Source organism: Cyprinus carpio, chromosome A14 (genome assembly GCF_018340385.1).
Source record: "Cyprinus carpio isolate SPL01 chromosome A14, ASM1834038v1, whole genome shotgun sequence".
NCBI lineage: Eukaryota > Metazoa > Chordata > Actinopteri > Cypriniformes > Cyprinidae > Cyprinus > Cyprinus carpio.
The window spans coordinates 25414963-25429124 of record NC_056585.1 but is presented as its reverse complement, the minus strand read 5'-3'; the positions used below and the strand labels follow the sequence as shown (position 1 = coordinate 25429124).

At 37.5% G+C, this 14162-nt stretch overlaps 1 protein-coding gene across 2 annotated transcripts in view; it reads right to left on the bottom strand.

Moving 5' to 3' along the window:
- The window catches only part of LOC109062480 (protocadherin Fat 2-like), a 46896-nt gene that overhangs the window by 16968 nt on the left and 15766 nt on the right, over window positions 1-14162 (bottom strand). For both annotated transcript variants that reach the window (XM_042770354.1, XM_042770355.1), the window contains exons 10-17: window positions 9927-13967; window positions 9511-9707; window positions 8993-9146; window positions 8159-8392; window positions 6590-6979; window positions 2018-2229; window positions 735-872; window positions 396-539 (exon numbers count right to left, since the gene is read on the bottom strand). In XM_042770354.1, coding sequence (XP_042626288.1) covers window positions 396-539; window positions 735-872; window positions 2018-2229; window positions 6590-6979; window positions 8159-8392; window positions 8993-9146; window positions 9511-9707; window positions 9927-13967 — 5510 coding nt within the window. The remainder of the gene's footprint in view (window positions 1-395; window positions 540-734; window positions 873-2017; window positions 2230-6589; window positions 6980-8158; window positions 8393-8992; window positions 9147-9510; window positions 9708-9926; window positions 13968-14162) is intronic.

The following is a 14162-nucleotide window of genomic DNA, read 5'->3' as shown; positions in this document are numbered from 1 at the left end:
TACTGGATTACATTTTACAAGAAAATCATGTTTCATTCTTTCTACTTCAAAATCTCATGTTTAATTCAACGTGTTACTAACATTTTTTATTTATTCTTTTTAATTGTGAAATTGACTAGCAACTTCTGAGAGAAAATTGGTTGGTTGAACCGTGTGTCTGATGGATCAGCAAGAAGCAAATATCCATTTTTAACATATTCTTTCATTTCTACCGTGAAATAACCACTGTAATCATGAAATATTTGCTTGGTTATCTCTAGAGCTCATGTGAATTTCTTCTAGATCGTCAGGCGTGATATTACGGTGGCGTCTGAAGCTGTCTGTCTGAAGAAAGTGCATTGACTAACTAGGCGGGGAGGCACAAAGGTAGGCTTGGATGAAGCGTTTGTTTTTACCTGAAGGATGAGGCTGTGATTGATCTGCGAGAACATCGGTGGGTTGTCGTTGACGTCAGATACGGTCACTGTCACCTGGACGGCGGAGGATAAAGGGGGATCGCCTTCATCGGCAGCTTGCACGGTTAATGAGTAGTGCGTTATCTGAAAGGCGAGGGGCCGTGTCAGCAGGATTATGAATATATGAACTTCATGGCACCAGTGTTCAATAACATTCATCAGTCAAATATGCACAGCAGTGATTAAAATGTTCGCATGTGATCAGAGGATTCAACAGATACAACTAAATCCCTGATAAAACAAGTGAGTACGTGTTCTGGGCGGCAAAGTGAAACTCACCACTTCCCTGTCCAGCATGGAGCGCACAGTTATGTGGCCAGTGTGAGGATCGATGCTGAACTGCTGCTTTGGATCACCGCTCACAATAGAGTAGATGATGAAGTTATTTGGAGGCCCATCAAGGTCGATGGCTCTTACCTGAGACAGATGCACAGTTAGTGAAAGGAAGATGAGCACACCTGAGTGGTATTAAACAAAGCTTTAAAGCTCTGGATTACTGCAGATTCTTCTAATCTAGCCATGGCTAATGTCACAACGAATAGCTGAGCAGACTGTGAGTGCTCATATACAATCACCATTAGCTGATTGCTCCATTCAAACTGTTTTTCTGATTGCTTTAGTGACAGATGCAGTAAATCATTCCCTCAACAGCTGCCATAATAGCTTGCCTCAATCCCGTCCCCAAACCGACAACAGTTGGTTTTAATTTGCTTCATAATATGCATAGTGGTGAAAGTCTGAGTCACCTTACATTTGAAGTCAAATGCAATATAATAACAGTCCAGAAACAGCACATTAAAAATTATTTTTCATAATATGCATTTTTATCATTTTCCATGAAATATCTTTGAAACAAGATGCATTAATGATAACTAAAATTAAAACTATTTAAAATATATATATTTTTAAATAAAGCTGAAATCAAATAAAATGTGAATATTAAATACATTTTTAAAAATGTAAGAAAATTTGCTGAAATAATGTTAAGTACTAAAATTACTAAAACTAAATAAAATTAATTAAAGCTAAATAGAAATATTTAAAAATATATTAAAAAAGACATAATAAAATGATTAAAACTTTAAGAAAATATAAAAAATAGTATAATTGCATAGAAATAATACTTAACACTCTATTTGTTTGTTTGTTCACAAGTTATGTATCGATACTGTAACCTGTTTTCATAAAAATTATTATTATTATTATTTTTGGTCTGATTTCCCTGAGACAAGGTAGAAAGAGAATGGAGGGCATAATAAACCCCCCCCTAAAAACAAAAAATCTGATTTACTTTATTCAATATATATTTCCTTGATATATAACTCTTAATATCTGTAAATTAATATTGCATATTAATATCTTAATATGCAATTTTGTATCTTGATATGCAATATATCTTGATATGTTATAGGGTTTTTTTGTTTTTGTTTTTTTTTTACTTGAAAAACTAAGGAAAGGATATGATGTAGAGCACCTTCAGGAATAACGCAGTAAGCTTTAGCCTTATTTTGAAAAAGATTTATCATTGGATGTTCAGTGACAGTTAAGGGAAAGCATAATACCTGCAGAACCATGTCCCCAGGTGAAATGTCCTCTGCAATCACGCTACTGTAACTGCTGCGGTTAAAGACAGGCGGGTTGTCGTTGACGTCTGTGATATTGATGATAACCATGGCAATATCACTGAGCAATGGTTTACCCCTTGCTCCCTCCACTGACAGGTAATACTCTCGGCAGAGCTCAAAATCCAGCGCAGAGTTCAGCGACAGCAAACCTGTGGCACAAAACAACAAAATCACATCCAGGCCTGGCCCATCTCTTTATCAGTTTTCCAGCAAAAAGTTTGTCCTGAAACTTTTTTTTTGGAAAATGTTTGGATTAAAAATGCAAAATACTGGTTTAAAAATACAAATTACAATGCTGGCAGTATACAAAATATCTTGGGTTGAATGAGCATTTCACCATGACGGAAGCATGTTACCAACTGGTCTGGGGGTTTTGGTGGAGAGAAATTTGTTTCTAATGTGTCTAATTTCTAAAGTGCAATAATGAAAGATTTATTGTCCAATGTTTCTACCTGCTTTAGATTTCTTTGTGTGTGTAACATACTGTATGCTCAGTACAGATGAATGCTAACATAAACTTCTTCATGAGTCTGATTCTGGATAGAGGTTTTAAAGCATTTCAATATAATGCCGGCTGATTGTATTTTATTGCTGCATCAGCAGACCACATACAAAACTTACATTCCAACATGATTAATAACTCTCATGTACTTCCCAGTGGAGTTTCACTGAATGCATGATATCTTTTATGCAATGTTGCCTTTTCTGTTTTTGCAAAGCGGTTGATTTCTACAAGAAGCTGATTCATCTAAAGCATTTAAAAAGCCGGTGGGATTTGCTGTGCATTATTTTATGTCTCATTCTCAAGCAGAAGAGAAAGTTTACTACCGGACCTCTTGCTGTTCTGTCTGCTCACAGTGTTAGAGTAAAACAAGATGGCACAGAACCATAAAAGCACTGGCATTTTTGTTTAGCCCAAGAATCCAGTTTGCAACAAGTGCAAAATTGCTTTCTGTAATGTTTCTTCTTTATTTTTATTGGTTTTAAAGATCAAGGGCTATGTTGTGACAATTAATGGTTATCTTAGAGATCCTCCACTGTATTATTAACAGGGGCGTGTTTGTCCTTGGCACATGTTCTGTCAATATAGGCGTGTTTGAACATAGAGCTGGTGTTCAATGCAAGAGTGGACAGCAATAGTAATCCTTGTCTAAGCAAAAAGAGTACTTGTCAATGTCAAGTGTAATGGAGATGCATCAGTGTCTTCTGTGCATTTTACCACGAGTGGCTTGCTAGAGCCAAATGTGTATTTGTAGATCATTTAATTTTAAGACCTGATGCAGGCTGTTATGGGAAAAAAATAAAAATTGGTCGGCATTCATAAAAATAAATGTCCTTATGGACTGCAATATCCATTAGCATCAGACATCAGTTTATGTCTGAACTTATTTTTATTTTTCATTTGCCTCGAATGACAGAAATAACTTTAAAGCGTTCTGTCAGTGCATGGATCACAGCCCACTGATCTTGTCATGAGAAATGCAATGTGACACTGAACCATGGGTAATAAGATGTAAAACTGTGACATCTACTGGAAGATGCAAAAACTGGAAAATTATATTATTTCATGTGGGGTTCATACGATTCTTGGTTACACATTATTTAGTCCGCTTTAGACATTCTGCTAACTGTAATTCATTTTGCAACTACATGTCAACTAACTCTCATTAGAGTATTAGTAGACTGTTAGGTTAGGGTTATGGTCAGGGTTAATAGAATAAGTTACTTATGGTCAGTAGAATGTCTATTGGTAGCATCAAAATAAAGTGTTAGTAGATATTAAGTACTAACAGTCTATTAATACTCGAATGACTGCATGTTGACATGTAGTTGCAAAGTTACTTATAGTTAGTAGAATGTCTAAAGTGGACTATCAAAATAAAGTGTTACCCATTCAGGAGTCCCTGGAATGACAGAATCATGTTCTTTATCATGTCAGGATGTCTAACAGTTATGAATCTACATCATACTGTATAATAGCTCATATTATCCTCTAATGTTGATGTCATGAAAGCTTTCCTAATAATAAAGGATTACTACCATTCAGCTCACAATGACAAATACCTTGTTGAGTAGCTTTACCTATTATCATAACTGAGGATCAACACCCAGATCACAAAAGTCATCCTCATCGTCATTAACCCAATTTTTATTTTTATTTTTTAATATGCCGTTTACCTCAACTAAGGTCTGTTTGGGTGGGGGGAAATAATGCAGTTAATTAGCCTACAGTAACCTTTCAAAACGACTCGCTTGCAAAAAATGAACACTTGTGGACCTTTCAGTTTTAATGAACATGTAAATATACTTGTTCAATTATTTGATGTATTATGCGGTGTTGTTATTTTTTTTGTTGTTGTTTTTTGTTTTTTTCTGAATCATTTGTAAAATGCAACAGCAAACTGATTTTTTAAACGCTTATGAAATCTTTCCTGAGGATATTTGTAGTGATACAGCCATAACTGTTAAGTGGCTGTCCATACTCATATTTTTGTGACATTTCATTAAGCCCCCCAATTTAAGACATTTCTTTTGAAATGTCAGCGGTGTTATGTCGTTAATCAAATTGTGATCGCTTTTTCGCCAAAGTAGGTCAGGTGATTGTCTAATATGGTCACCAATTCTGCTATTATTTTATTTCTGTAATTCATGGCTAAATCACGTAAAATCATCTTACTCATGAGTCCATCAGTGTTACTGGTTCTTATTGTGTTTAATTAGGTTTAAGAGATCTAAACTATATTTATTTATTTTTAATCCTACAATTCAGTTATTCAGTTATTCAGCAATTCAGTTATTCAGTTTGGCCTTGCATGAAATGAGAAAAAGGCAAATTAATATAGTGCAAGTGGTTAATGTATGATTGATGAGTTTCAGTTATTTCATGACAAACAAAAAATATTCACATGTACAAACTGCATTTGATCTTTATAGTTAAAATGTTATTAGCTACCACTTTTTGGTAAGACAAGGAGACAGTTGAGAACAATCAAAGATAAAAAGCCTCAGCTCTTGTTCAAAGAAGGGGGGATTTCTATTGAAATGCAGCAGTATCAGGATATACAAAATATGGTATAAACATGCAAACTTCACTTAAACGGTTCGCTGAAAGGAAATATTGTTGACATAACACTAGAAAAACTAGAAAAAGCTTCTGAACTGCAAAAAATCATCTATTTCCTTTATTCTTTTATACCATATAAAGGACTGTCTATATAGCACATCTTAAAAAATAATCACTACTCTCTTGGCACAAAGAAAAAGTCCAAAATCGAATGCATACCCAGCAGATCTGAGCTTGACTGTTTCGCGCTATGAGACTATAAGCTACACAGTGGACTTATAGTATTTGGAGTGAAATTATTTCTAAATAGCCAATTGATTTCTGTAGAAAGCCTGCTAGCAGAATTCAAAGTTGTGTTTTGTTTGACAACTAATAAAGAGTTTGGATCAGTCTCGCACTAAAGTCCTACAGCATGAAGGCTCTGAGGAGTTGTGATAAGAGGACACGAGCAATAGAGAAAGAAGAGACTAACAGGAATGAACAGATGGGAATAAACAAGCTCACAAGTGTCTGTGTGGATTGAAAGCATGTCAGCACAGGTTCTTCAGTTCAACATTTACTCATGCTGAAGAAAATTCCAGCTTCACACAACAGAAATAAACCACAGAGGATACATGGCAGCATGCTAATATATCATGTCTACTTTCTGCAAGTAATGATGATTCATGTTCTGTACATACATCACAAACACAGCCTCAAAATCATTGTAATGTTTTGTGACATTGGCTTCAAGTTACATGGGCTGCAGTCAAATCTTTTAAAATCAAATTTTTTAGTAAAAAGGATGGTGAAAAATAAGAGCATCAAAGACAAGAACTTACAGTAATGCTTCATTATAAGGAAAAATTCTCACTATTTACTAGTACTGTATGTATATTACTAGAATATTGGCTGTTTATTAGTACTTATAAAGCACATATTAAAGTATATTCTGCATGACCGTATTTTAGATCCCTTAACAACTTAACAACGATCTTACTAAATATTAATAAGCACCAAATTAGGAGTTTACTGATGCACAAGTCATAGTTAATAGTTGGTTAATAGTGAGAATTGGACCTTAAAATAAAGTGTGACCAACATTTTAGAAAACAATATTAGAACTTTTATACCATTTTCAATAAAGGATTAAAAGTAAAAAAGTAGAAATATATTTTCAGTACACCTTGAATACAAGTGAGTGTATTAAATACATATTCTAGTTTTTTTTTTTTAAATGTCATTAATTCATTAATTGGTTTTTGGGGGCTGACATTTATGCAAACTAACCATGTCTTGTTTTTTTTTCTTGTTGGTTGCACTTGTTGGATGCACCAAAAATAAACCAAAATCTACCTCTTAAATGTAAAGTGCTTCTAAGTGTAAAAATGTTGATATATTTGATGTTTTGCTGTATATTTCTTTTACATCCACCAAAAAAGAAAGCTAAATTAAAAAGCCCGTACCTGTCATGGGGTTTATCTGGAATCGTCCGTCTTCATTGCCAGAGATGATGCTGTAATGCACAGGCTCACTTTCAGTGTCATCTTTGGTGAGGGCGGACACACTGATCACCTCCGACCCGATCTGAAGTGATTCTGGGATCTGTACAAAGTACTCCGAGCTAAGAAACAATGGCTGGTAATCACTCAGGACGACCACGTGTACTGTAATGGTGGCGATGGAGAAAAGGTGGCGAGGGAGGCCTCGGTCGGTGGCTTTGACTTTCATCTCATAAGTGGACTTGGTCTCATCAGCTAGAGATCTCTCCAGTCTCAGAATGCCTGAGATTTCATCTAGGGAGAAGAAGCCGCTGTCGGCGCCTTGAAGAGAGTATCTCACCTGTGAGTTTATACCTGAAAGAGTTATATAACATTATATTCTCAGTATTTCAGTTCAGGAATAGCAGAGCAACAGATGCCTAAAATGACTTAAAATGTCTTAAAAGTAATGTCTAATAAGATATAATTGATTGCACTTTATTTTAAGGACCTATTCTCACCATTAATTATTAATTACGACTGTTGCCTCAATAAACTCCTAATTTGCTGCTTATTAATAGTTTGTAAGGTACTAAAGTTGTTAAAATAAGGATTAAGGGATCTAAAATATTATCATGGAGAATAAGGCATTAATATGTGCTTTATAAGTACTAATAAACAGCCAATACACTAGTAATATGCATACTAGTTAATAGTGAGAATTGGTCCTGAATATAATGTGTTGCCATATAATTATTTAATTGGTTACTGTTGATTTAATTATGCTTTATTTTGATAGTCCACTTTAGACATTCTTCTAGATACAGTATAAGTAACTTTGCAAGTACATATCAACTAACTCTCATTAAATTGAAACTACGTCAACTAACTCTCATTAGAGTATTAGCAGACCGTTAGGTTATGGTTATGGTTATGGTTATGGTTTGGCAGACATGTACTTGCAAAGTTACTTATAGTCAGTAGAATGTCTGTTGGGAGCATCAAGTGTATAATAAAGTGTTAGTAGATATTAAGCAGACAGTCTACTAATACTCTAATGACTGCATGGTGATGTGTACAGTATTTACACAGTTACTTATCATTAGCAGAATTTCTAAAGTGGACTATCAAAATAATGTGTTGCCTCTGATGGATGTTCATATTGCAAGATAAAAACATTCTGTTCTTTGACTTTGCACATTTGCATAATACTTGTGCTTAGAGAGAATAATGTCATTAATTCACTTGAAGACATATTATACAAAAGGCAAAGTAGTTCAAATTCACGTGATTCCCTGTAACAGTAGTCAGTACGTGTACTTGACATGTTCACACACATCTGCAGGTGTGGTCTGTCCCTCCCTAATCATGTTTCTCTGTCACAGCCTTCAATCCTACATCAAACGCTGCATACCTTTAGGATTTCAACCTGCGTGTGATGGGTCAAGGAAAAAAGCTGGGGGCTTTTACTGCTTTCTGAGTGGATAAGCCGAAAATAGTATGTGTTTTGTGCTTTAAAGCAGCCATTCGTGACAAGAGAAAACAGTACCATACCTGTGTCTGGGTCTTTGGCATAGATGACAGCAATCGGCGTCCTAATCGTTGTGTTGTCAAACACCGTGATTTCATAATGGCTCATGGAGAATTGTGGCGGGTTGTCGTTCATGTCTTGCACCATGAGTGTGACGTCTGCCTGACAAGAGCGGCCACCACCATCAGTCGCTTTGACAACAAGATCATATTCTGTTTCCCGCTCCCGGTCCAAGACAGCAAGCGTGAACAGCTCTCCTAAAAAAAAAAAAAAAAAAAAAAAAACATGCATATGCTCGAAACTTTACTGAAATGACAATAACAGGGGGAGGGTTAAACACTGTGTTGTAACATGTATGGCATCTGAAACAAGCCTTGACTAGTTATTTAATTAATAAATGTGCACAACAGATCATTTACTTGGAGTTAGTGGTTTCATTTCATTAACATGGCTACAAAAAAACAAAGAAAGTTACTGTTTCAGGAACTTAACCCTGTAGAGCTGGACACAGTCATTTGCTTCTACCTTTGCCTAAAGCATTTCATGCATCTTGTATCTTGGAAACCCAATATAACTTGCGGTTAACTAGTCTTAATAGATGTTACATTTAGATAGGATACCCTGGAAGAAGGTAGGTTACATAAACTTATCATAAATCAAATACTCTCAGTGTTTACAAGGAATTCTAAAAATGCCAAACGCCCTGAGAAAGTTGCCTCTTATCTTTATTGTTGATTTGATTTCGTCAAAACTGTAGTAAAGCAAAGGTAATTTCTAAATGTTTCTAAATGTTATTTTTAAATGGTGAATGTGACAAGAAATATGTAGGAGGATCTAGATCTAGAGATCAAAATTACCAGTTTTGGAGTCAAGATGGAACTTGTCTGCATTAGGTCCATGAAGAGTGTATGACACTTGGCCATTTGTTCCAATGTCGGGGTCAGAAGCAGAGATCTTCAGGATGAACAACCCCGATAGGGAATTCTCCATGACGGCCTCAGTATAAAGTAACTGGGAAAAGTGAAAAAGTTACTAAATAAATATTTTCCAAGTGGGAAAATTTCTAATAAAAAAGCTTGCCATCAATAACCATCATATTTTATCTTGTTTTGTAATTTGTGAACAATAACCCAAGTATTTTTAGTATTTTTATGTCCCAGGGGTGATTTTTCTTTAACGGATTTTAATGTCTTTATCTACTTTATGAATGTTGGAAAAAAAAAATTCTATGTTTAAAATGCATTTTATAAATGTTATTTTCATTTTAGAATTATTTATTATTATTATTTTTCTTTTGTTTTCTACATGTCCACAAGGACAAAACTATCCATAGTTGAGAAGCACACATATATCTTCTGGAGAATATCCGACTTACTTGCTCACACAAAGGGCTGTTGTCATTAAGGTCAAGAACATGGACCTCCACATTAGCAGATGTTTGAAACCTTCCATCTGTGGCTATTATCTTAAGAGTATATTTGTCTTTGTCTTCTCTGTCTAGTGGACTTTTGGCAATCACTGTCCACTCCTCCCCTGCTGCAGTGACTGAGAATTGGCCCAATGGGTCTCCATCTCAGAGATGAAAACACCAACAATGTTTGTTTAAAACCAAAATACATAACTTCACCCATGCAAAAATGTTTATACAACAGTCAGAGTTGAACCAAAATGTCAAAGCTGAACTCTAAGCCAGAAGCTCTATCATGAATAGTGATAAAAACATAGTAACAGACATCTGTTATCTCTACAGACAATGAGCCAAAATTTAACTACACAAGTGACTTTGCATACCTGTTATATAACATACAATCTCTCTGTTTTCTGCAGACACATCTTTATCAGCAGTAGTCAGAGTTACAATGGTTTCTCCAGGCCTGCTGTTCTCAAGGATGGACCCTTGGTACAGTTCCTCTGTAAACTGAGGTGGGTTATCATTTTCATCTGTGATAGTAACCTCAACTAGTACTGAAGAGGATAATTTGACAGTGTCACCATGATCAGTGGCCACAACATAGAACCTATAATGCTGTTTGGTCTCAGAATCAGCCTTCTTTAAGGTAGTAATCCAGCCAGTTTGTGAATCAATGGCAAACATGTCACCAATATCATCTGAGTCCGGTTCAAGCGTATATGAGACTTCTCCATTGATGTTTGTATCTGCATCATTAGCTGTCACTTGAATGACTGTGGTGCCAGGGGGCAAATTCTCAGCCAGGAAGGCCTCATAGGGGTCAGCTTCGAACACAGGTTGATTGTCATTAACATCTTGAACCTCTATGTGAACAGATACAAGAGATGCTACATCGGTGCCATTGTGATTTCCTTGAGCGATCACGTCAATCTTGTATGTCTTGGTTTTTTCATGGTCAATGTTCTTCTGCATTACAAGAGTACCGCTATCTTTGTCAACAGCGAAAACATGTTCTTTGTTGCTGTCTATAGTGTTGCCATTCACCAAACTGTATATCAGTGGCATGTCAGTGTCAGCCTTGACTGTGCCTATCTCATATCCAATAGGGAGGTCCTCAGATGCTGAGAACGAGTACAGTGGCTCAGTAAACTGGGGTAGAGTGACCTCCGGTGGGACCACCTTGACCTGTACCGGCACAGAGGAGTTGTAAAAGGGAATGCCTCCATCTCGAGCCTTAATTTTGAAGCTGAAAATTTTATTCTCCAAACCAACCAGACTCTCTTTGACACTGACCACTCCGGTAAAAGGGTTGACCTCAATAATATCTTCCGTAACCTCTTCAGCTTCGTCTACTGTGTAAGTGACGTCAGCGTTTTTGCCTTCATCTGCGTCATAAGCCATTATCTGTATAACCGGCGAGCCTTTGTTCACCGTTGATTGAATGGAAACCTGATACTCCGAGGCTTTAAACTGAGGGGCATTATCATTCTCATCTGTTAGAATAATCTTTACAGTGCAAAACCCCACTCTTCCTCCTCCGTCCTTAGCCATGACCTTAATTGCGATCACTCGTTGCGATGGATTTTCTCTGTCCAAAGACTGAGAAGTCACAATTTGTCCTTCTTCACTGATAGAGAACTTCTCATCAGCAAGCTTGTTAATGATGGTGTAATCAACACTGCCATATGGACCATCGTCCGGGTCAATAGCAGCCAGTCGGATCACACGAGTTCCCACTTCTGAATTCTCTGCCAGATCTGCCTCGTAAATGTTCTGGCTAAAATAGGGGCTGTGCTTGTTGCCATTTGTCATGTCAATGTTAACCGGGGCAGTTTTCTGAAACACACCATCGGAAACTGCAACGGTGAGGTTATAAAATGGATCCAGGTTTCTCTTGCACACATTTGAGAATGATATGAGTCCAGATGATTCATTAATAGAGAAATATCTGCCTTCATTCCCTGAAAGGATCTTATATTGGAGGTCATCCTTACTATCGGGGTCTAAAGCCTGAACTTTGATAACGATGTGGCCACAAGTGGCCTTTTCATCAAGAGAGGCCCGATAAGATGGCTCATTAAAATCTGGAGGGTTATCATTGACATCTATGACGTTCACGATGATTTGAGCCTCACCGCTGAGAGGTGGTGCACCTTTATCTGTGACTTTAACTTTCAGAGTGAACTGTTGTGTGGTTTCGTAGTCCAATACTTGCGATGTCACCAAAATCCCACTTAGTGGGTCAATTTCAAAAAATTCATTTTCCTTGTCAACCAACTGGTAAGTTATATCTGAATTTCTGCCTGAATCATTGTCAACAGCTGAGACTTGTAAAACAGATGTGCCTATTGGAAGGCCTTCAGACATATCTGTTACATAAGACAGACTCTGAAAGACAGGGGCATTGTCGTTTATATCTTCCACATCAATCTCTACTTTGGCTTCGGCAAAGGTACCAGTCACCGAATCTGTGGCACGAACAGTCAAAATATGCTTTGTTTGAGTCTCAAAGTCTAGGAAATCAGTGACACTTAAGACCCCTGTTTTGAAATCAATGTTAAAAAACCTAGAGGCATTGTCTTCCTCTAGATTGTAGATAAGGCGGTATCCTTCAGGATTTCTTGCTTGCACATGCAGGATTGTTGTTAATGGCTTAATATTCTCAGGTAATTTCAATGGGTAGTACAGGCTTTGAAATATCGGATGAGAACGATTTTGCACTTGGACGTACAGTGTCCCAGCTGCTGACAGACTCGGCTCCCCCTCATCTGACACCAGTACAGTGAGAACATATTTATTCACAGACTCAAAATCTAAAGGTCTTAGTAACGACACATCTCCAAGATAACGGTCAATTCTGAAGAGACCGAAATCATCCTCCAGTGAAAATAGTATAGATCCATTCTCACCAGAGTCATTGTCGGTCGCTAGCACTTGAAAGAGAACATCCCCTGGTTCAGTTTCATCTGATATCATCAGTGAATGAGGCAAATTCGATATTTCTGGGGCATTGTCATTTATATCATCTATATAGACCTTAACATGAGTAATATCCACACGTGGTGGATGCCTCATGTCTCGGACCTCCACAGCGACATCATACTTATCCCATACCTCCCGGTCAAATGGAACGCCGGTGGTCTGCAGGACTCCAGACGATGGAACCACTGCAAACTTCCCATGTGGATTCAAGACGGTGTACTGCAAGGGCTCGTTCAGGTAGCTACCTGTTGTTTTCAGAACGGCTAAAATTTTAATAAACGTACTGTTCTCCAGAACAGTGGCCACATACATCCTGTCCTCGAACTTCAGACTAGTCTTTGTTGCATTGGTGATATTGAATTTCACTATGGTAGTGTCTTTATATAACCCATCTGAGGCTGTGATCTTTAACTCATTATGGAACTGCAGTTCAGACGAATCATTCACTGAGATGATTCCAGTGGACTGGTCTATTTTAAAAGCATTTTTATTAGTACTCTCTGAAATCATGTAGGCCACTGCTGAATCTGCATCGTGAGCTGTCACTTGGATGACATCCATGTCTTCAAAAACCGGTAAGGTGAGGGCAGTTTCGTATACAGGTAAAGCAAATTTGGGAGGACAATCATTAATGTCCAGGACACGAATGTTTACTCTGCATGGTTTGGATGCACTTAGCGGTGGCTCACCAGAATCCCACACCTGAACACTGAAGAAAAAGTCAGGTGTTGCCTCAAAGTCAATCATAGACTTCAAGGAGATGGTACCCATGCTTGGATCTATGTTAAACACCTTCTGAGCAGCAGGTTCAAGGATTTGGAAGATCAGAAGAGCATTTGTGTCTTTGTCTGCATCTGATGCCTTAATCACTAACGGCGTGTTGTTCTCCCCAGTTACCATGCTGTTCATGGGTGCAGACTCACTGATTTGCCCATAATAAGTGTCCTGATGGAAAACAGGGCCGTTGTCATTTTCATCTATCACATAAATGTAAACCACTGCATCAGATGAGACTCCAGCTGTATTTATAGCTCTTATTGTCAGACGGTAGGAGGAGTGTTGCTCAAAATCAAGTGCGTTTTGGACAGACAAGTGTCCAGAGTTTATGTTGATGTGGAACGTCCCATTGGGGTCGCCGTCATTGATCCTGTACAGCACTGAGGACGGGCAGCTGGCGGAGACAGACAGTGCAGGGGAGCCAGGAGGCACAGCCTCACTTATCTCAGTGATGTATTCTTCGGAGGAGAACTTGGGTGGTGTGAATTCAGACAGCTTTACAGTGATGGTAACAGGGCAAAGGGCACTGCGCTGGGGAAAGCCCTGATCTGTGGCTTTTACTGTGAGGTGATACTGCTCCTGCGGATGTTTGTCTAATGCATCAGACACACGAATGCTTCCTGTATCCTGGTCGATTTCAAAGGCACTATCCACATTCCCCCCTGGATGAAAAAGAGAATTTTGTGTTAAATGTCAAAAACAGATTAAATATGATTACCATTTTTTAATTGCCACCCAAGAGTATTTATAAATCCCACACTAAAATTAAGTATTAAAGCAAGACTTTGTTAATTTATATTTGCGTTTTCAATGAATGCTTAAGAAAAGTTGCTAAAAAGCAAAGGTAACAGTGCTCC